At 48.0% G+C, this 20750-nt stretch overlaps 1 protein-coding gene across 2 annotated transcripts in view; it reads left to right on the top strand.

Moving 5' to 3' along the window:
• LOC138452919 (NACHT, LRR and PYD domains-containing protein 3-like) overlaps positions 1 to 20750 on the top strand; it is a 467379-nt gene that overhangs the window by 153880 nt on the left and 292749 nt on the right. For both annotated transcript variants that reach the window (XM_069605268.1, XM_069605267.1), the window contains exon 5: positions 16949 to 17119. In XM_069605268.1, coding sequence (XP_069461369.1) covers positions 16949 to 17119 — 171 coding nt within the window. The remainder of the gene's footprint in view (positions 1 to 16948; positions 17120 to 20750) is intronic.

Raw genomic sequence — 20750 nt, 5'->3', positions numbered from 1 at the left:
GGCAGATTGACGATCTGAGTAACTTTGGGTTTTCCCCTTTCATTTGCAGCAGCCATCTCAAGGGTTGGTGGTCAGTGTAGTAAAGTCTCTTAGTAGTCACTCAGGACACACAGACCAGCTGTGGAGACTCAGGTTGATCCAGGTAGACTTTATTGTACAGTATATACAGTTCCAGTTACTCTCGTATATACAGTAATATAGATGACTGGACATGGACAGGTATGGGTAAATACAGTATACATGAAGGAGAAGACCCACCGGCCATCCACTCACTCCAGCTCAGGCCCCCAACTGACTCTCACAGAACATTCATACACTCATCCACTCAACATTCTCCTGGCTGCATCATACATCACATTATATTGGCAATCACTCCAGGCCAGTGACAAAGTACAAGACTATATGTAACAGTCAGTCTGAATGATGAAGGTAGATCCATACAAGTATGGTCTAAACCTCTTCAGTGACCACACAATAGCAAAACATTCACATTCTATTGTTGCCCACCTTGTCTCAGGATCCTTTAACTTCCTGCTGATGAAACAAATGGGGTGTTTCCTACCTTTCTCATCCAGTTGACTAAGGATTGCGCCTATACCTACATTAGAAGCATCAGTTTGTACAATGTAGGGTTGGTGATAGTCAGGAACTCTTAGGACTGGGGCTTAACAAAGGGCTTTCTTTAGACCTTCAAAAGCTTGTTGGCATCCTCATTCCACTTAACCTTTTTAGGGAATTTGGGAGAGGAGATGACATTCAAGGGAGAAGCTATGGTCCCATAGTTCTCTATGAAGTTCCTGTAATACCGAGTGAGACCTAAGAAGGCTCTCACTTGGGTTTGAGTAGTAGGGGTGGCCCAGTTTTGTACAGCTTGTACTTTGCTAGTCAATGGCCTTATCTCACCTCCTACCTCATGTCCAAGGTAGACCATTGTAGTCTGACCAATTTGACATTTGCTTGCCTTTATTGTCAGATGGGCCTGTTCCAGAGCCTGCAATACATAGCCTAGGTGTTCAATATGTTCCTTCTATGTAGGGCTGAACACTGCAATATCATCCAAGTATGCCATGCAGAAGTCCTCCATCCCATTCAGAACTTGATTGAAAATCCTCTGAAATGTAGCAGGTGCATTCTTTAGTCCAAAAGGCATTACCTTAAACTGGTATAAGCCAACTGGGGTAGAAAATGCAGTTTTCTCCTTGGCATGGTCTGTGAGGGCTATTTGCCAATAGCCTGACGTTGGGTCAAATGTGCTGAGGTACTTGGCTGCACCAAGTTTGTCCACCAGCTCATCTGTCCTAGGCAAAGGATGGGCATCAGTCGTGGTGACTGCATTTAGACCTCTATAGTCCACGCATAATCTCAACTCCTTGGATCCTGCCTTTGGTACAAGCCCAACTGGGCTAGACCATGGGCTAGTAGAGGGCTCTATAACCCCAAGATCAAGCATCTTGTTGACCTCATTCCTTATATGGGTTCTTATATTGTCGGACCTTCTGTACCCCCTGCTTTTGACAGGCAAACAGTCACCAGTGAGTATCTCATGCTGGCCCCAAGGGGTCAAGCCTGGTGAAAGTGAGAAAAGGGGGGCAAACTGATTTAACAGTAATTTGCACTCATCCCGCTGGTCAGATGTGAGACTGGAAGAGAGATTAACTCCTTCCACTTGTTTGTCTAAAGGTAAGCCTCTGAGGAGGTCAGGCAGAGGTTCACTCTCCTCCTCCTCCTGAGCTGAGGCTAGAGGCAGAGCTCCTATGTCAGGTCTGGAAACATAAGCCTTTAAACGGTTGGTGTGAAAGACTCTGGGAGCCTCCTTAGGGTTGCCTAAGTCCACCAGATAGTTTACCTCTCCAAGTTTACCCACAACTCTGAAGGGTCCTATCCATTTGTCCTGCAAGGCCCTCTGCCTTGTGGGGAGCATAACAAGAACAAGCTGGTCTTGAGAGAACTCAACCATGTTAGCCTTCTGGACATGCCAATGTTTGACCAGAACTTGGCCAGCCTTCAAGTTATCACTTGCCTCTGCCATCATGTGTGACATTCTCCTCCGGAGACCTATCACATAGTCAGTCACTCTGACTGACTTGGGGGAAGGAGCACTCTCTAACCCCTCCTTAATCGGGTTAATGGACCTCTGACAGGATGGCCATAGAGAAGTTCGAAGGGACCGAATCCTACTCCCTCCTGAGGGACTTCTCTATATGCAAAGAGAAGGCATGGCCACTTTCTTCTAAGGGGTTCTTCTAAAGCACCTATCAGGCTCTTCATAGTTCTGTTAACCTCTCTACCAACTCATTGGTTTGGGGATGGTAGGCAGTTGAGAACTTGTAGGTGACTCCACAGGTTTTCCACATGGCTTGCATGTAGTGGGACATAAAATGGTATCCCCTGTCAGATATCACCTCCTTAGCAAAACCTACTCTGGTAAAAATACCAAGTAGGGCCTTAGCCACAGCCGGAGCCGTACCAGTTCTCATAGGTATGGCTTCAGGAAATCTAGTGGCATGATCCACTAAAACCAGGATAAACCTGTTGCCTGAAGATGTGGGAGGGTCAAGAGGACCAACAATGTCAATCTCAACACTCTCAAAAGGAACTCCCACCACTGGGAGAGGCACTAATGGTGCCACATTCTTGGCTCCATTCTTGCCAGAGGTTTGGCAAGTGTGGCAGCTTCTGCAGAATTTTTCTACTTCTGAACCCATCTTAGGCCAGTAGAAGTAAAGAGAGAGCCTTTCCTTGGTCTTCTTAAAACTTAAGTGACCAGCCAAAGGTATCTCGTGGGCTAACTGCAGAAACTGGAGTCGGTTCACTAGAGGTACTACACGTCTTTTGCAGTCTCCAGGGGTTGACTCAGTTGGTTCACTGTAGAAGAGGCCATCTTCCCAGTGCAACCTGTACTTCCCAGGCTCAGTCCCATTGAGCTGAGAAGCTGCCTGTAGGCGAAACCTTCCAAGGTAGGACACTCTGTCTGTCCTCTGCTGAAATCCTCCCTGTTGGGCCCACCTTCTGCCTGTAATAACTGCAGGTCAGGATGGTCAACAGGGTCAAGATCTCCTACCAGAGTAAGATCTTCCTCTATATCTGATTCCTCAGTATCGAGCTGAACCATACAGGGTTGAACCTCACACTCAGCCTCAGCTGGTGGAGGGTTCACAGATGTGACCTTGGACAGTCTCAGAGATGTCCTTCTGGGCACAGGAGTGCTTGCTGGTTTCCTGCTGGCAGACTTGGGTTTCCCCTTTGTCTTTTCCTGACCTGCAATAGCAGTAAGTAAGTCCTGTGGACTTGGGTTGATAGTTTCTTCTATCATGTCCCCAGGAGAGCCTCTCAAGGTTCTCTCCCTTGCAGAGATTGTGAGCTCCTGCTTCATTCTGCTTGGGGGCCTGGCGGTACTGGACACAACTCCAAGAGTTTTAAGGTCATTACCCAGCAGGACCCTCCCAGGTACGTTATTCTGGACACTTACAGGTATTCTGACAGTCATGTCATTACACTGGATGAGATCTGGTAACTTGGGAACCATTTGCACAGGGCCTCCAGCTAACTTGGTTAAGTGTTTGGGTGCCTTAGCAACATCCTCCACCTTGAAAAAACATTCATCAACCACAGTTATGCTGGCTCCAGTGTCTCTGATGGCAGGGGTTTCCTGCCTGACCATTCACAACAACACTAACTTTATAATACTCTTTAGTATTATCTGGGATTGAGTTATAGACATCTAAGTTCTGCTGTTCCCAAAGACCCAAGGACACTAAAGAAACACTAGCTGAGACTCTCATGGGCTCATCAGCTAGTAACTGAAAGTTTCCACTGGCTATAGGTACTTCATCCACCTGGGAGAAGGCTAAGGAGACAGTGTTGACCCCCGAAGGTTTACCCTTACATCTGGGATCTCCTTTCACATGGTAAGGTAGCCCACAAACAAAGTATTTTCCAAATGGGGATGGGGATGGGGGTTTGTTCTGACGTCCATCTGGTTTGGGACCAGATGGTACACGAGCCTGACTCGGTTTCCCTTGTCGCTTACCCTGGTTATATTTGGGGCCCTCTTTTGGATTGGAATTATTGGAATTCTCCTTGTTGTCTTTCTTTGGCTGCTTTCCCTCATCCTTTTTCTGAGTTGCCTCAAAATCCTTGTGAGTGACCCTGTTGGCAACCCACAAGTCAGCAGCCTTAGCTAGTTTCTTAGGATCTATCTCCTTTGAATCAGCCAAGTGCTGTCTAAGCTCAGGGGAGCAGACATCAAAAATAGATTCCAACATTACAAGATTCACACACCCAGGGAGCCCAAGGGGTACCATCATGCTTTTTGAGGGTTCTAAACCTCTTCAGGTACTGGGAAGGGGTCTTCCCAAATCTAGCTATTAATGCTAGGTTCACACACTCATTATCCCTTTTATCCTCCTCCCCCAACTCCATTACAGCATCACTTGCAACAGGGGAAGCCTGGAGAAGAGCCAGGGAATCAGCTAATTCCCTGAGATACCTTGAATCCCATGATTGTACTCAAACATTGCTAACCAATCCAAAACATCAAGTTTAGTCTCATACATACCAATTATTTCCTTTGGCATATGGGGTCTCTTAGGGCTGGCAGACCTAGAAGACTCTGGGAGAGAAACAGTTTCTACAGACAATTTCTTCATCTCTAGTTCATGATTGAACTCCATTTCTCTGAGCCTTAACTCTTGATGTTTCATGGCAGTTTGTGCATCAATACGTTTCACTTCCAATTCAAGTCTCATTTTCTCAAGTGCAATAAATTCAGGAGTAAGTGTAGGACCTGTGGGGGGCCCAGTGGACAGAGGTTGTGGTTTCTGAGCAGGCAAATGAGTTGTAGGGTTTCCTAACAAGGACTCATCTACTTCTTCCAAATCAATACTCTCAGAATCAGAAACATCAGTATCCACATGTGCTGGAGGGGTAGTCCCTTCTGACACACTCTCCAGACTTTGCTTTCCTATTAACTTTGCAATCAATTCAGATTTCTTTCCTTTACCAGAGAGACTCCTCTCTTTGAGGCATGGTTCTCAAAACCTCAGCAGTGTAGTTTAAGAGACCCTCTTCAGTGTAGCTTTCCATATTTGACATGATTTCTTAGTTAAATAGAATTAGTGTTGTTAGCCTTGTGGTTAGTTGAACCCAAGCAATAGCAGCACTCTAAGTGTAATCACTCTACTTCCAAATCCTCCCCGCTGTACACCAGTGTTAGGCAGAATCCTGTGCAGTGCCCTTAGGGACCCCTACACACAATTAAGACTACAGGTGGCAATACAAGTTTTACCTTTGGTACAAGCATGTACGACTATGTTAAAGTGGTAGCACTAGCGGAGCATCCAGGCTTATCTCAAGAGTATATGAGCGGTAGCAGAGATTACACAAAGGGACCACAATTACCGTGACTCAAGCAAACACTGACTCAAGGTTGCAGGTAAAAAAATATAAGTACATTTATTATTTTTAAACCATTTGTTATACACACAACACTTCTATTAAATTCAAAACCACACGTAAAATACACTACAACTAACCAATTCACTTTTGCACGGTATACATCAAGGTAAGTACCGTGTGTTTGAATGGACCGGTGTTATGAAACAAGACACGTTACCGTGAATACGATTGCAATCACTTTTTGACAGTTCGGCGTTAGGCAGAATCCTGTGCAGTTCCCTTAGGGAGAACTACACGAGATTAAGACTACAGGTGAGAGCAATAAATCCCCTTTGGTATCAGTATTTACCACAAAGATTTAGTTGGTAGCTGTGGCTGAGCAGTCAGACTTATCTCAAGAGGGAGATGAGCAGTATTCAGGGTTTACACAATAGGCCTACAGTACTATGGCACAATGAAACACTGACCAAAGCTTTGTATTAAAAAGTATATATATATTTATTTTATACACTGCTAGTAAAACACATTTATCACAGTCATCAAGCAAGTTAAAATAAGTCAATGAAAAATATACACACTCCCTAGTTAAATTGTAGACCAAGTGACCAGAGTGAAAACTGAGCAAAACGGCACAGTGACAACTACACACCAGGGATCCTCTAGCAATTTCTCACAAGGGAGGGAAAGCACAAGTTATATAGAAACAGCTTCTTACCCACCCTAGCAACACTTCCCATAAGTTTGTGAACCAGATTAAGCAAGGCAGTGCATCAGTATATAATATTCTTAAATGAAAACTGAGCAAAATGGCATTTCACAAGGTTTAGAAAAGGGAAGGAAAAGGTAGATGTAAGAAGTAGGTGCACCAACCCAGTTCCAGATGAGAATCAATCTAAAGAAGGCAGATCTCACAAATGTAGCCAGAGTCAATAGGCCTGTGCCAGAGTCAGTGGTACAGGGCAAGGGCCCAGGAGCAAAATGTTCTTGCAGCTGCAGTCAAGTCTTTGGTTAACGATTTTGAAAAGGTGGATGCAGAAGGTGAAAGACAATGTTAAGAGAGAGGGCGGACAATCCAACAGGTAGGTAAAGGATTTGAAACACCTTTAGTGGTACCGCGAAGATGGGGCGGCCTGGCGGAACAATGTACCTTTAAAATGAAGAAGTGGCTCCTGCAGTGGCGATTGTTCCTGGTAGTTCCTGCAGTTCGGAGGATCCAGCAGAGGAAGAGAGGCTCTCGTCATGGAGGAAGGTTCGAGTTTCTGCCCTACCCATGGATGAAACCAGCCGCGGTGCTGCCCGACAAATAAAAGGTATGCTCCTTTAAATCTCGGTCCGGGTGGACTGGTGCCTGGCTATCCGGTCTCCGAGTACAGGGTACTGGTGGTTCGACCAAGGCAGGTCCAGGAAGGTGATTGGAAAACTGGTTGGTCCCACCAGCTCAAGGGAAGAAGGCTCTTGCAGATGAAGATCTTCTCTCGTCGTGTGGAGAAAAGTGGTGAGACACTGCAGCAGGGCTTCACCGGTGGTTCAGTCGTTGCAGATGTCTTTGGCTTCTCTACTCTTCGGCTTCTTAGTTCCAGTGGCGACGTCTTGCTCTTCCAGTCCTCAGGACCCTGCTTTTATGCAAAAAGAACCCCATTCATACAGCCTAGCTGTCACTCACACAGTGGAGTGGTCATCTTGTCGGGAGACCCTCCAGCCTATCAGGATAGAGTGCGCCATGGGTTGCGAAGGCAACCCTGTCCAGGGGTCCTACTCGCCCTCCCGCTCAACGAACCCACCCCAGACTCAGTGGCGCCGAAAGGAGGGCTTCTTGGTAGAAGCCCGCCAAAAGGACGAACAAAGGATCCCCGACCTGGGTTAGGAGTTTAATATAAATTCTTTCTCGTGTCTTTCTCTAAAGTTCTGACAAATAAAACCTACCGGAGTAAAGTTAATATAAAAATAAACCGGTCGGTATGTTAGAGGCTGTCAGAAAAAGTGGTAGCCTCGAACAATGGGAAAATCCCATAGGAAAATATTTACGGTCGAATATTTACGGTAGTAACCACTGCCACCAGCCAGAAACTTTTGAGAGAGGGACTGTACGGTACCCCCTCGAAAATGAACATAAGGGAAAAACTATTAACCCTTTCCAGTACCTCCGTAGTAGGATGGGTTGTACTGGTTTAGTTCATAAAAATTGACTAGTAAAGTCAATTGGGACTTTACATGCCCTGGGAGACAGTAGCCAGTCCCAGGGTATGGAGTCTATGTTTGGGGGGTCGCTACGACACCCCTGTGTTACTGCACTGAGAGTGCTGTGTAACACATGTAAATAAAGATGGTTTCTATGGGGTTGTTAAAATCCCATAGACATTAAGCACAAAAATAGCCTGGAACACACATAGCAAAAATGCCTAAGAGTGGGAAAAAGAGTCTCACTCTTAGGAGGCAAAAAGAAACCAACACTTCAAATCCAGCAAAGCTGCTGGGGGCCTCTATAAGTAAGGGAAATTAGCCATAGAATAAGAATTCTCCCTAACATTCGGTCTACTAAATAAACACGTATCTGCGGCAAGAAACGCTACCGGGGCAAAAACACACTTAGCACCTGAGATACCCAGAGGGAGTTGGGGGCAAAAACCATAGGCAATACATTAGTTAGGCAGACAGAATCGAAGAACACTCATAGACAGGAATTCAAGAGTCAAAGGGCCGGAGCCAGGGTCAAGTGACACTGGGTGCCTGTTGTCGAGGATCACACAGTCGGACAGTTCATGATTCAACGTAGCCAAGATTACTTTGATATTGTCAACGTTCGGAAGCAAAAGTTATAAGAAGGAGGGGAAAGTAAGGACAAGCCTTAAGGAAGAGAAATAGGGATTCACCCAAATTCCTCAAGCAGGACACAGTACCTTTCTCAAAGGATGAAGCTGGTGCCACGGCAGTTGTTCCTGGTAGTTTCCTGCAGCCCCACGATTCCTGGAGCTTCGGCACAAAGAAGGACGATGAGGGGGTCTGCACCACACAGGGATGAGGCCAGCAGCAGCGACGATGAATAAAAGGTGCGCTCCTTAAAAACAGGGGAGGCTCTTCAGGTGGCTATTGGATCTTCTCTTAGTCTTTGAAGGGTAGATAGCTCAGGACTGCAGCAGGGCTTCACCAGTACGGTATAGTTGCATCAGTTGACCTTTCCTCTGCTTCTCTTCGGTTCCTTGTAGTTCCATTGGCGACTCTCTGACTTCCAGCCCAAGAGACCTGCCTTTTATGCGAAAATCCCCCATTCACACAGCCTGGCTGTCAATCACACAGCAGGGAGGTTGTCCAGCCTGGACAACCACCTCAGCCAATCATGAAAAATTGTGACTTGGGTTTCCTAGGATACCCTGTGCAGGGGTGACTACACCCCTCCCTCACATTCAGCCCACCTAGACACCCAGGCGCCTAGAGGAGGGCTCAAAAAGAAATGGCGAATAAACCGCACCGGAGCCAAAAGAAAAAGTATTTGGTCAAGCGGGTTTAAGTTTGAGGCTAATACAATAGCCTACAATATTACCACGTTTATATAAGATAAACACGGTAGAAAAGTTAGGGTAGATACCACTGCCACCAGCCATGTCTAAATGTTAAAAGAGCGAAACAATGCTCTAGGAGGTACAGATAAAAATGGCTAAGAGTTAACCCTTACAGTACTCCATGTAAGATGGGGTGTACTGGATCTGTGGTTAAATTTGACTAAGTAAAGTTAATGGCAACTTTACTCTTTCCTGGGGGACAGTAGTCATCCTCAGAAATGGAGTCGGTGGGAAGTCTGAACGACATCCCTGTGTCACTGCACTGAAGGTGCTGTGTAACACACAAAAGAAGGGGGCTACTGAAGTGGTGTACTCCAGAGCCCACAATCACAAAAACAGAGGAAAAGACACATAGCAAAACATGGGTAAGAGTGGAAAAAAGGCTCACACTCTTACCAAGTGGAAAGAAATAACTCCAGAGATCCAGCAAAGCTGCTGAGGGACTCACTAGGTAAGGGAAATTAGCCATAGAATGAGAATTCTCCCTAACAGACGGTCCCTCCACTCTAAGCACGGGCAAGACAGGGCTCCTCCAGGACAGTGGCAGAAACCTGTGAGTTTGAGATGGGCCGTGTGATTGTGATCCGTGGTGTGGTGCGCACGCTCTGAGCCAAGTGCGCAGCCCGAGGAGGCTGTCCCCCATGAGGATCAGCGGGTGCGCAATGTTTGCTGAATCGAGGATTTCGGGTTGCGTGGGGCCTGCACTGTGAGTTCGCTGTGGGGCGATTGATTGCGATGCGTGGTGTGGGACGCACACAGTCAGCCGTGTGCGCAACCTGATATGTCTGTTCCTCGTTAGGATTGAGGAGAGCATGACGATGGCAGAGCCAAGAGTATCGAGCTAATGGTGGGGTGGGAGGGGTGGTAATGGGGAGCATAGGAGGAGTGGCGAGGTGCTGAAGGGTGAAGCATCCGGGCGCTTACCTGCGGATTAAGTGAAGCGGACACCCTTGGGGTTCACTGGATTTGCGTGGAGGGCGTTGTAGTTCTTGGGTTTCCGGCTGTGGCCTCGGGTCTTGATAGGGTCGTTACAAGACCACAGGCATGTGGTTCAGCCAGAAATGCGAGGCATGGAGCGTAGCGGGTGAGATCTGCGGCTCGATTGTGCGGCACCTAATATCTGCAGCGCACAACACCAGGTCCTTGGTCGGCATGCAGGTTTTAACTCAGCAGAGTCGGACGCCAATGCCTAGTGTAGCACGTAGTGGACGTAGAATGAGCATCGTGCTCTGCGCACCTGCGGCGCACAACACAGCTCGCTTGGCCTGCACTGGCTTTGCCACAGAGGGTTCGGCACACGTTTTAATGCATAGAGTTGGGGATCGATACGTAGTGTAGCACGTAGTGGATGTAGAATAAGCAGTGTGCTCTGCTGAACTGCGACGCACAACACTGCACCCTTGGCCTGGACAGGATTTGCCACAGAGGGTTTGGCACACAAGTTTTAACACAGCAGAATCAGGCGTCGATGTGTAGTGTAGCACATAGTGGATGTAGAATGTGCAGCATGCTCTACAGACCTGCTTGCACAACACCACGCCCCTTGACCTGCACAGGCTTTGCCGCAGAGGGTTCAGCACACAGGTTTTAACGCAGCAGAGCCAGGCATCAATGCGTAATATCCTTTGATAAACTTTGCCAGGGACCAGAATGTGCATCAACTGGGCTGTTTAGAGTTGTCCATATGCCTGTAATGTCTACAGTTACAGCCTTCAGCCCTGTGATTCCCTGTGCTTCCCTGTGCTTCCCTGTGCATCCCTGTGCATCCCAGGCACCAATATTTCTTCTGTAGGCATCTTCTCATTGGGCTACTCCATAAGTGACCCTCATGCACTGTTACTCTCTTCCTGAGCTCTATCGGAGGATAACCCTGCAAGCTCACGACGAACCCCACTATTCCCTTGGAAACTCGAGGAAAACATCCTTGCATTTGGGGATTGCACCCTTGAGCTTTCCCCATCCTTTCCCGAGTGCTGTGTGAATGTATTTGGCTTCCACATCCGCAGAACTCGACTCCATCCAATCCTTCAAGAATATGGCGGTGCTGAGGCTGTGACCAGCCATTTATCTCCCGTCTCTCCATTGGGCGGGCATCCTGCATCAAGGTCCCCCGCGGCAATGGACCTGAAAATGCAATCTGCCATTATATTCTTTCCTCCCGGCACATACTCCACCCTCACACTGCACTTCATCGCCCCCACCATCCAGTGACACATGAACAGTGATGCCGTCAATGGACCCTTGATGGGGAATAATATGTGCACGAGACATTGGGGGAATTTCAAATTGTAATACACACTGAGCACGACTAGTGACTTCAAATGTTTAAAGTTCCAAAAAGCTGCTAGAGATCCAACCTATAAGCTGCTAGAGACCCATCCTATAGACTGCTAGAGGCCCAGGCTATAGGCTGCTAGAGACCCAGGCTATAAGCTGCTAGAGGCCCATTCTATAGACTGCTAGAGGCCCAGGCTATAGGCTGCTAGAGACCCAGGCTATAAGCTGCTAGAGGCCCATCCTATAGGCTGCTAGACGCCCATCCTATAGGCTGCTAGAGGCCCAAGTTATTGGCTGCTAGAGGCCCAGGCTATTGGCTGCTAGAGGCCCAGGCTATAGGCTGCTAGAGACCCAGGCTATATGCTGCTAGAGGCCCAGGCTATAGGCTGCTAGAGGCCCAGGCTATAGGCTGCTAGAGGCCCATTCTATAGGCTGCTAGAGGCCAACACTATAGGCTGCTAGAGGCCCAGGCAATAGGCTGGTAGAGGCCCAGGCTATAGGCTGGTAGAAGCCCAGGCTATAGGCTGGTAGAGGCCCAGGCTATAGGCTGCTAGAGACCCAGGCTATAAGCTGCTAGAGGCCCATCCTATAGGCTGCTAGAGGCCCATCCTATAGGCTGCTAGAGGCCCAGGTTATTGGCTGCTAGAGGCCCAGGCTATTGGCTGCTAGAGGCCCAGGCTATAGGCTGCTAGAGACCCAGGCTATATGCTGCTAGAGGCCCAGGCTATAGGCTGCTAGAGGCCCAGGCTATAGGCTGCTAGAGGCCCATTCTATAGGCTGCTAGAGGCCAACACTATAGGCTGCTAGAGGCCCAGGCAATAGGCTGGTAGAGGCCCAGGCTACAGGCTGGTAGAAGCCCAGGCTATAGGCTGGTAGAGACCCAGGCTATATGCTGCTAGAGGCCCAGGCTATAGGCTGCTAGAGGCCCAGGCTATAGGCTGCTAGAGGCCCATTCTATAGGCTGCTAGAGGCCAACACTATAGGCTGGTAGAGGCCCAGGCAATAGGCTGGTAGAGGCCCAGGCTATAGGCTGGTAGAAGCCCAGGCTATAGGCTGGTAGAGGCCCAGGCTATAGGCTGCTAGAGACCCAGGCTATAAGCTGCTAGAGGCCCATCCTATAGGCTGCTATAGGCCCATCCTATAGGCTGCTAGAGGCCCAGGTTATTGGCTGCTAGAGGCCCAGGCTATTGGCTGCTAGAGGCCCAGGCTATAGGCTGCTAGAGACCCAGGCTGTATGCTGCTAGAGGCCCAGGCTATAGGCTGCTAGAGGCCCAGGCTATAGGCTGCTAGAGGCCCATTCTATAGGCTGCTAGAGGCCAACACTATAGGCTGCTAGAGGCCCAGGCAATAGGCTGGTAGAGGCCCAGGCTATAGGCTGGTAGAAGCCCAGGCTATAGGCTGGTAGAGGCCCAGGCTATAGGCTTGTAGAGGCCCAGGCTATAGGCTGCTAGAGGCCCAGGCAATAGGCTGCTAGAGGCCCAGGCTGTAGGCTGCTGGAGGCCCTGTCTATAGGCTGCTAGAGGCCCAGGCTATAGGGTGCTAGAGGCCCATCCTATAGGCTGCTAGAGGCCCATCCTATAGTCTGCTAGAGGCCCATCCTATAGGCTGCTAGAGGCCCAGGCTATAGGCTGCTAGAGGCCCAGGCTATAGGCTGCTAGAGGCCCAGGCTATAGGCTGCTAGAGTATCAGGCAATAGGCTGCTAGAGGCCCAGGCTGTAGGCTGCTGGAGGCCCTGTATATAGGCTGCTAGAGGCCCAGGCTATAGGGTGCTAGAGGCCCATCCTATAGGCTGCTAGAGGCCCATCCTATAGTCTGCTAGAGGCCCATCCTATAGGCTGCTAGAGGCCCAGGCTATAGGCTGCTAGAGGCCCAGGCTATAGGCTGGTAGAGGCCCAGGTTATTGGCTGCTAGAGGCCCAGGCTATAGGCTGCTAGAGGCCCAGGCTATAGGCTGCTAGAGGCCCATTCTATAGGCTGCTAGAGGCCAACACTATAGGCTGCTAGAGGCCCAGGCAATAGGCTGGTAGAGGCCCAGGCTATAGGCTGGTAGAAGCCCAGGCTATAGGCTGGTAGAGGCCCAGGCTATAGGCTGCTAGAGGCCCAGGCTATAGGCTGCTAGAGGCCCAGGCAATAGGCTGCTAGAGGCCCAGGCTATCGGCTGGTAGAACCCCAGGCTGTAGGCTGCTGGAGGCCCTGTCTATAGGCTGCTAGAGGCCCAGGCTATAGGGTGCTAGAGGCCCATCCTATAGGCTGCTAGAGGCCCATCCTATAGTCTGCTAGAGGCCCATCCTATAGGCTGCTAGAGGCCCAGGCTATAGGCTGCTAGAGGCCCAGGCTATAGGATGCTAGAGGCCCAGGCCATAGGCTGCTATAGGCCCAGTCTATAGGATGCTAGAGGTCCAGGCTTCATTAGGGAAAACTTTATCTCTGTTCTCTTTAGACCACGAGAGGGAAGCGCGATGGTCACCTTATAGTCCTCCTTGGTTTAGTTTCGAGACTCCTCCAAGCGCTTTCTTGCCTGCATTAATCGTAATGATCTTCTTTGCTCAAGGGTGAAATACTTGGAGAGTAGGTTCCTCATTGATGTCTCTCTTGAGTGCTCTGATCCCTTCCTGCCATTCTTCCAAGCACTAGAACTAGGCACTGTCAGGAAACGTAAAGGGATCCGGTCTTCGAACCACTCCGGAGTCTGGTGTCAAACACTGAGACATGTTACACCTCCTGTTTCCACACATATCCGCCTTAACCATCAGGGAAATAGAGCATTTTCCTACGTTAGGCGTACTCACATACAGAAGGTACGTTTTCAGTCATTCCGAAAACGCTGGGGGTTGCCATGGCAACACGGACGCTCTGCATTGTTGGGATCATGTGTCTTTTCACGTTGAACCCAGCTGTGGCAAATCACGTGACGGTTCTTTGGAGTACTAATGGACTGTTTCGAACTTGGCGCTTCGCTTCTGAATTTGTATTCTATTGCCTTGTCTTCGCTTTCTGGATTTCTTGATATTCTTGTGACCTCGGCTTGTTTACTGGATTCCTTTGGATTATCCACTTGTCTTCTAGCTTCGAACCTGTGTTTGACCTCGGACCGCTTATCGACCTGCTTGCCTTGTGATTCTGTCTTCTATTCCTCTACTGGTTTTTGACCTCAGACTACTCACCAACCTGCTGCTGCCTCTCCCTGGTTCTTCCTTACCTGTACTGTGTTTACCGCGGACTTCAGTCCCTTCCAGAGTGCTGAACTAGAGATGCTTCGTGTTGCTGATTAGGCGTTCTCGTCCCGGCGGTGGGTAGGTAGATCACCAAACTCTTCACTCGGACTCTGGGATTGTGTAATACAGGCGTCCTCGTGGCGGCGGGTGTTAGGATTTGCTGGACTTACCTTGGATCTCCATTTTTTTGTTTTCTTCATGACTGCAAGAAACACACAGATGGTAAGAGCGTTCCATGTATTGTCATTCAGTAATTTAGCGATATCCATGATTAGTTTCTAAATTGTTGGTGTTCTTCAAGGTTAGACGTCTCATGGTTCCTCTACTGACTCTTGCTAACCTTTGCACGTATTACCTTGTCTTGTCTTCTTAGATTTGGTTATTACTGTCATCTGCTGTTGCTAATTGTTACTTCCTTTGCAGGTTGGCGGTTCCTGTGGTGTCCATCCATCTTTTGGTTAATAGATCCTTCAGGGGGTATTTCTGAGTCCCTCTGAAGGGTATATTGGCAGAAAGAACTTGTCGGCTACACGACGGGTTCAACTGCCAAGAGTTACCTGCTTCATTGGCAAGAGTATCAAGCCTGTGCTGACAGGCACCTAAGTGTGGCGAGGTGCTTATCTACCACTTCTCTCCTCATTTGTTTACGGAACAGAAAGTAGTAACGTTCAGCACTGGGCTGTTTATTTCCATAAAGTGCCTTAGTTTATGCAGTGCTTTTTGAACTTTGCTGCAATTGTACTTGACCCTTCGGCGTGTCGAATTTATAAATGCTTGAGTGGGCTTGCCACTAAATACCTTGTGGATAAGATCGTCCGGTATTGCCCACGCAGAGATCTCCGTTCTGGAGACAAACTTTTGATTTGTGTGCCGAGTTCCAACTTGGTCTCCAGGGGAGACAGGAGATTTGGAGTGTTTGGGCCAAAACTATAGAATCAACTTCCTTTTGAGATCAGAGCATGCCAATCTCTGACACTGTTTAGAAAGAGGTTGTTCAGATAGACTGCCTCCTCTACAGAATACATAATTAACTCATACTCTGAAATGTCATTTTAATAGTTCACTGCAGGGGGGTGCTTCCTTTTGATCATTACTATATCTCTACCTCCCCCCTTGCAGTCCGCCCAGACCAGCCACCCCCTAAGGTTCCATTTTGAGGTCACTGTATTGTGAGTCTGGTTTGGGCTTCTGCCTTAGCTTGCCTGTGTGTCTGCTTTTTCTGAGCTGGTGCCTTCACTCTGTGTAGCCCCTGGACTTGGGTTTGAGCTCTTTTATGTTACTGTTGCTTGTGTGAGCGAGATGTCTTAGTCGTCCCTTTATCTTGGTCAGGTTTGCCAGTTGTCCATAGATATCTGAGTGCCTCAGTTCCTAAGGAGTTTACTGGATGGGAAGAGACTGGGATCTCTTGGCTTTTGGGCTCCTTTCACCACTGTTCTACTTTTTGTTGCCTGCAAGCACAACTGTCACTCCTAAACCATGGACCTCTAATGCATCACTTTCTGCTTGTGAGCAGGCTGATCGTTCCAGTGTGGAAAGGGCTGGCCGTCACCCTCGACACTTGTGGCCACTGTCGGCATCTATATTCAGCTCTTGTTGTGTCTCCCTCTGGGGCCTGAAGTGGTCATGTCTCCTCGCCTTCTTGTTTCCAACCCTGGTTGTTGCTTCCTTTTCGTGCCCCTGAGGGGGTTACTTTAAAGCTTGGTCCATGCCGCTCTGCTTACTGCCCTTTTGTTTTGCCACTCTGTACCCTCACGCGTTTGATGGGGGTTGGGGGGTGCTGCTTATCACCATTGTGATCAACCAGTCAAGAATCCCATGTGAAGACCCAGAGTAACTGGTCACTGAATACAAAGTATAACAATCTTGCCCAGAGTGATAGTTCATCCTAGGGTTCTTTGTTGCCCTTCCATTCTGTGGCCATGAGCAGGTGCGGTGGATGTGCTGACAGGACCAGTTATCACACAAAACATACACGCAGGAGCTGAGGAGAGGTGTGTGTGGGACTGGGACCATGAAATTAGGACACACACTTTAGGAGGGACCCAGACTGTGAAGTGAGGATATGCTTGTGTGCACCGCCTGTCACCCTCACACACATTATTTCTAAATCTAAATTCTTACAATAGTTTGACTTCTAAAAGATTCTATGGGTTTGTAAAACACCAGGTAGTCCAGTTTAATACATATTTTCTTCATTTTGCCATCGCTTTGAAGATTGCTAATGTAAATCACGACAACGTTTTCTACAGATGTCACCCAATTTATACTGATTGCTCACAGGCATTTAAACAAAATCACTGCTGGTAAAATTGAAAAAATGTGTAGTTTTTCTGTCCCTGGTGGAACGGGCGGTGTAAAGGTAATGGTGGGAAGGGGTTTGAGTATTAAAAGGGCCCTGAGCTGCACATGAGTGGGATTATCATGGATGGGAGAGAGATGAAGATGCTGTACAGCTGTGATGCACCCTTTCATGCTCCGCCCTATCTCCCTCTTTCTCCTGCAGGTTGGCGTGGTGCGAAATCACAGGTTCATGCTGTGCAGCTCTCTCCCCTGCTCTCAAGCAAAACCAATCCCTTACGGAACTCGACCTGAGCGACAATGAACTGGGGGGCTCTGGAGTGACAAAGCTGTGTGAAGTACTGAAGGACACAAGCTGCAAAATACAGAAACTGGGGTAAGGAGCGGCTCGATGCTTCACTATCAGATTAAGTTGACGGTAAACGTGAAGGTTCACATTTCAGATCTAGGATTGGGGAGTGCTTTTAACATCTCTTCTTGGTGAAGAGATGTTAAAAGCAGTCTCTGTTGTGGAGACAGATTCACTGCACGTACCTCTCACCAGATGACATTGCCACGAACAAGGGTGGACCTTGTGCAGTGTTTCACAATTAACTAAAGACAATGTTGTAGTAGTTTGATAAGGGTAATGTTAATGTGACAGCGCTAACCTGGTTTATCGCTCACCTCGCCTGTCGACTACCCCTCCATCTCCAAACCCTCCCCATCTTGGTTCTTATTTATATCTTCTCTCAATGCCTTTGTTGTCTTCTCTTTCTCCTGCACAACCTCAAAGTAGTCTCTCACGTCCCAACCTGTCCTTCCTGCCAACTGGCATCTCCCAGTTCTCATGGAAGCTTTTCTATGGCTCTGCCTTTTATCGCTTTAATCCTACCAGCCACATATGCTCCCCCACTGTTCGATCCCTAATCCTCAGTTGTTGTGGAGTGGGATCAGTGCTACATTCCTCTGGCGGAGAGGGCTCCAGGAGCGGCTGAGTGCGACACTGTTTGACATGCACTTGCATTATGCGGCGTGTGGCTAAGGTGGAGGTAGTGATGCCAGAGGAGCAGGAACCAGAACATAGCAGGGAAGGTGGGCAAGTAAGGGGTTCTGACAAGCAGCTGACTGTGGCTGCAGGCGTGGTGGGGAATCAGTGGCTGATGGAGCGATGCGATTAGTTCCCTGCTGTGAAAGTAACGCCTAAAACAAGTGGGTTGAGTGTGCAGGAGATGCCTGTGGTTTCCTCCCAAGGCTCACCTGTTTGGGGGGGGGGGGGCTAGTGTGCCCTGAAACCATCTACCAAGTTGCTCAGAAATAGGTTAAATACCCTTTTGGGTAAGGATGAGTGCAGTCCCACTGATGAGGACTACACAAGACGTATCTGCTTGGTATTAGGTAACCCACCTTATATCGGCTTGTACTACACAAGTTGGTAGTGTGACTGAGCTGCCAGGCTTATCTTAAGAGGGGTAATGTGAGCTGTAGAGCTGTACAATTGAAATCAGTAAGTACGAGTAGCCAAGTAAAACTTACACACTTAAAATTATATATAAATATTTGTTGATAATATACACAAGGTGTAAATAAGCATTCTTTAAAAAGCTGTATCTACTAGTAACATTCCATCAAAGTTAGGATTCAGTCTTAAAAACAATGAAAGTTGGTCATTCCTTTTCTTATGCTAACGTATGTTCCATCACACAGAGTGACTTCAGTGAAGGTCAGTATTGCACTTACTTCCATTTGCCAATTCAGCTATTGAGTTGTTTAAGGAAGGAAAGGTTAGAATAAAACTGAGAACATACTTTCAATTGTGTGTAAAACAATTGCAATCTCCTAAAGTGAGGCAGGTAAACTTTTATCCCAGCGATGATAGCGTCAACGATTATAACCTATGAGGGAACAAGTACTACCAAAGCCAGTAGGTTCAGACGAGTGCCTTTAGGGAGCTAGGACAGCCAAAGTCAATGGACAAAGTCAATAGTTCTGATGCAGTTCTTCTTAGCTAAGGTCTTGACAAAGTTAGTAAGTTCAGCAGAATTCACAGTAACTCAAGTGAGTTTGTAGAGAGCACAAGCTGTTAGGCCAGTGCAGGTGAGTTGAGATCAACTCCAAAACGTACTTTGCAAGATAGGTAGCACAACATATGGTGAACACCCCAAGCCCCAAAGTACCTGTGATTCGAAGAAAAATGTTCCAGCTAGATTCCTCCTTGCTACAGCTTGGCAGATCCTTGTTCCTGGACCTTGGTTATGGTGATGAAAGGGAGGACGTCTGGCGGCCTCCTGCTGCAGTACTAGTGAGAGGTGAACCCTTACGCCCTTTAGGACGAGGCAACAGTATCTGAGATGGATCCGTATGCAGATCTTACTCATACATCAATAATCAGACCGACCCAGGAAGTTTGGCAAAATCACGGCTGTTTTATTAACAATGATGTAAAACAGGGAGTACAATGGACATCAACGGACGGTTGCTCAAGTCTCTCAAACATTTCACATAAACACAACGTTATGCTAAAAATGTGTCATAAGTGACGTCAAACCTACTAGAGGATGTGATAGGCTTAAAGGGAACATCTAAGTATACTTTCTGGAGGGGCGGGGATCGTGATTGGGTCTCTGAGATCATGTGGGAAACGAAGCCCACCCCAAGTGCAAGTCATCTTCCGTGCCAGACTAATACACAATGTTCTTTTGGCATCTCAAACTATAGGGATCCTTACTTCGTGGCCTTCTACAATTGGTTGGCATGCTTGTACCCTTCTGGAATATTCCACTCGCTACCAACATGCAAGCTGGTACCCCTAGTGCTGGGGGTTGGCCTAGTCATGCCTCCCCACCCAATTAGCCCAACATCCATCAACAAGCTTGCGGTCTGCCATTCAATTAATGCGTTTGAACTCGCCCTTGCGAAGGCTCACTGTGCCTGAGAATAAAAGGGAGTGAAGGCATGGCCTTATCTTCAGGTTTCTGTGTAGCTCGTCCCATAGTCTACTTTTATCTGACCATGTGACTAGAGACCACATTTTGAGCTCCTTTGTTGTATTTAATACTATTAAATGAAGAAAGCTTGGCACTTCTAGTGTTGTTCAGTTACACCACAAACAGGAGCTCAGCTCGCTTCTCACGTTCACTGTATCTTCTCGAGTAGATACCCAGGCTCTTGGCGGCCCCGACTCTTGACACTGGGCCAGGCAAGCTTTCTCGAATCTTCCTTTGCCTTCAGCTTGTTTTATTCTGCTGCGCCACACTTCCAGCCCTTCCATTCACGGGGTCAGAATTTGCTAAAATGCACCGTGATACATTCCTATATATGTATTGGCGGCGTGGCCTGCAGTCTATTCACTACATAGCCAGCCTCATGATTACTTCATCTGCTTGCGTGACTGCGTCTGTACATTTGTGAAATGGCTTTGCATTTTCTTCAGTGCTTCTCAGCACATGCAATCTTCATTTCGCTCCAGAAATGTTGCTTAATTCGGTACTGCACCATCAGATTCTATAAGGTCTATATTCTTTTGTTATTGGCATTTTTTCTAGGTGTGTCATTTTTCCTCCTTGTGACGTCACCAGTCTTTTCTTTCATTAATTTTCACACTTTTTCCGGAACCTCCTTTAGAAGACCATCATTTCTTCGCAGACACATATAGAGTTTCTCAATGGATACCTCGTTTCAAGGACTCTTTGCAGTATAGGTACCATTACTGGCTTTGCCCATGTCGCAATTTCTGGCAGCCAACCTATAGCTAGAATGGGGGCGGGACTTCTGGTAGAGGTGCTTGGCTCCTCCTCTACAAGGGGACTCCTCAGCAATGTATTTCCTTTGCTTCAGCGGCACTTCAGTGTTTTGGCACCTTTTCCTTGACAGCGAATGAAGAACGAAAACTCTGGTTGGAAGAAGCTTGCCCCCTCGGTCCTGGACTCAGGTGAGGGGACTCAGGATCAAGATTTCCTGCTTCTACAGGGTCCTTAGGATGCCCAAGAAGATTTGGACAGATTTGGAAGACGATGCACTCGTCAATT

Source organism: Ambystoma mexicanum, chromosome 4p (assembly GCF_040938575.1).
Source record: "Ambystoma mexicanum isolate Mex_15411 chromosome 4p, UKY_AmexF1_1, whole genome shotgun sequence".
Classification (NCBI taxonomy): domain Eukaryota; kingdom Metazoa; phylum Chordata; class Amphibia; order Caudata; family Ambystomatidae; genus Ambystoma; species Ambystoma mexicanum.
This window is presented reverse-complemented; position numbering and strand designations above follow the sequence as displayed.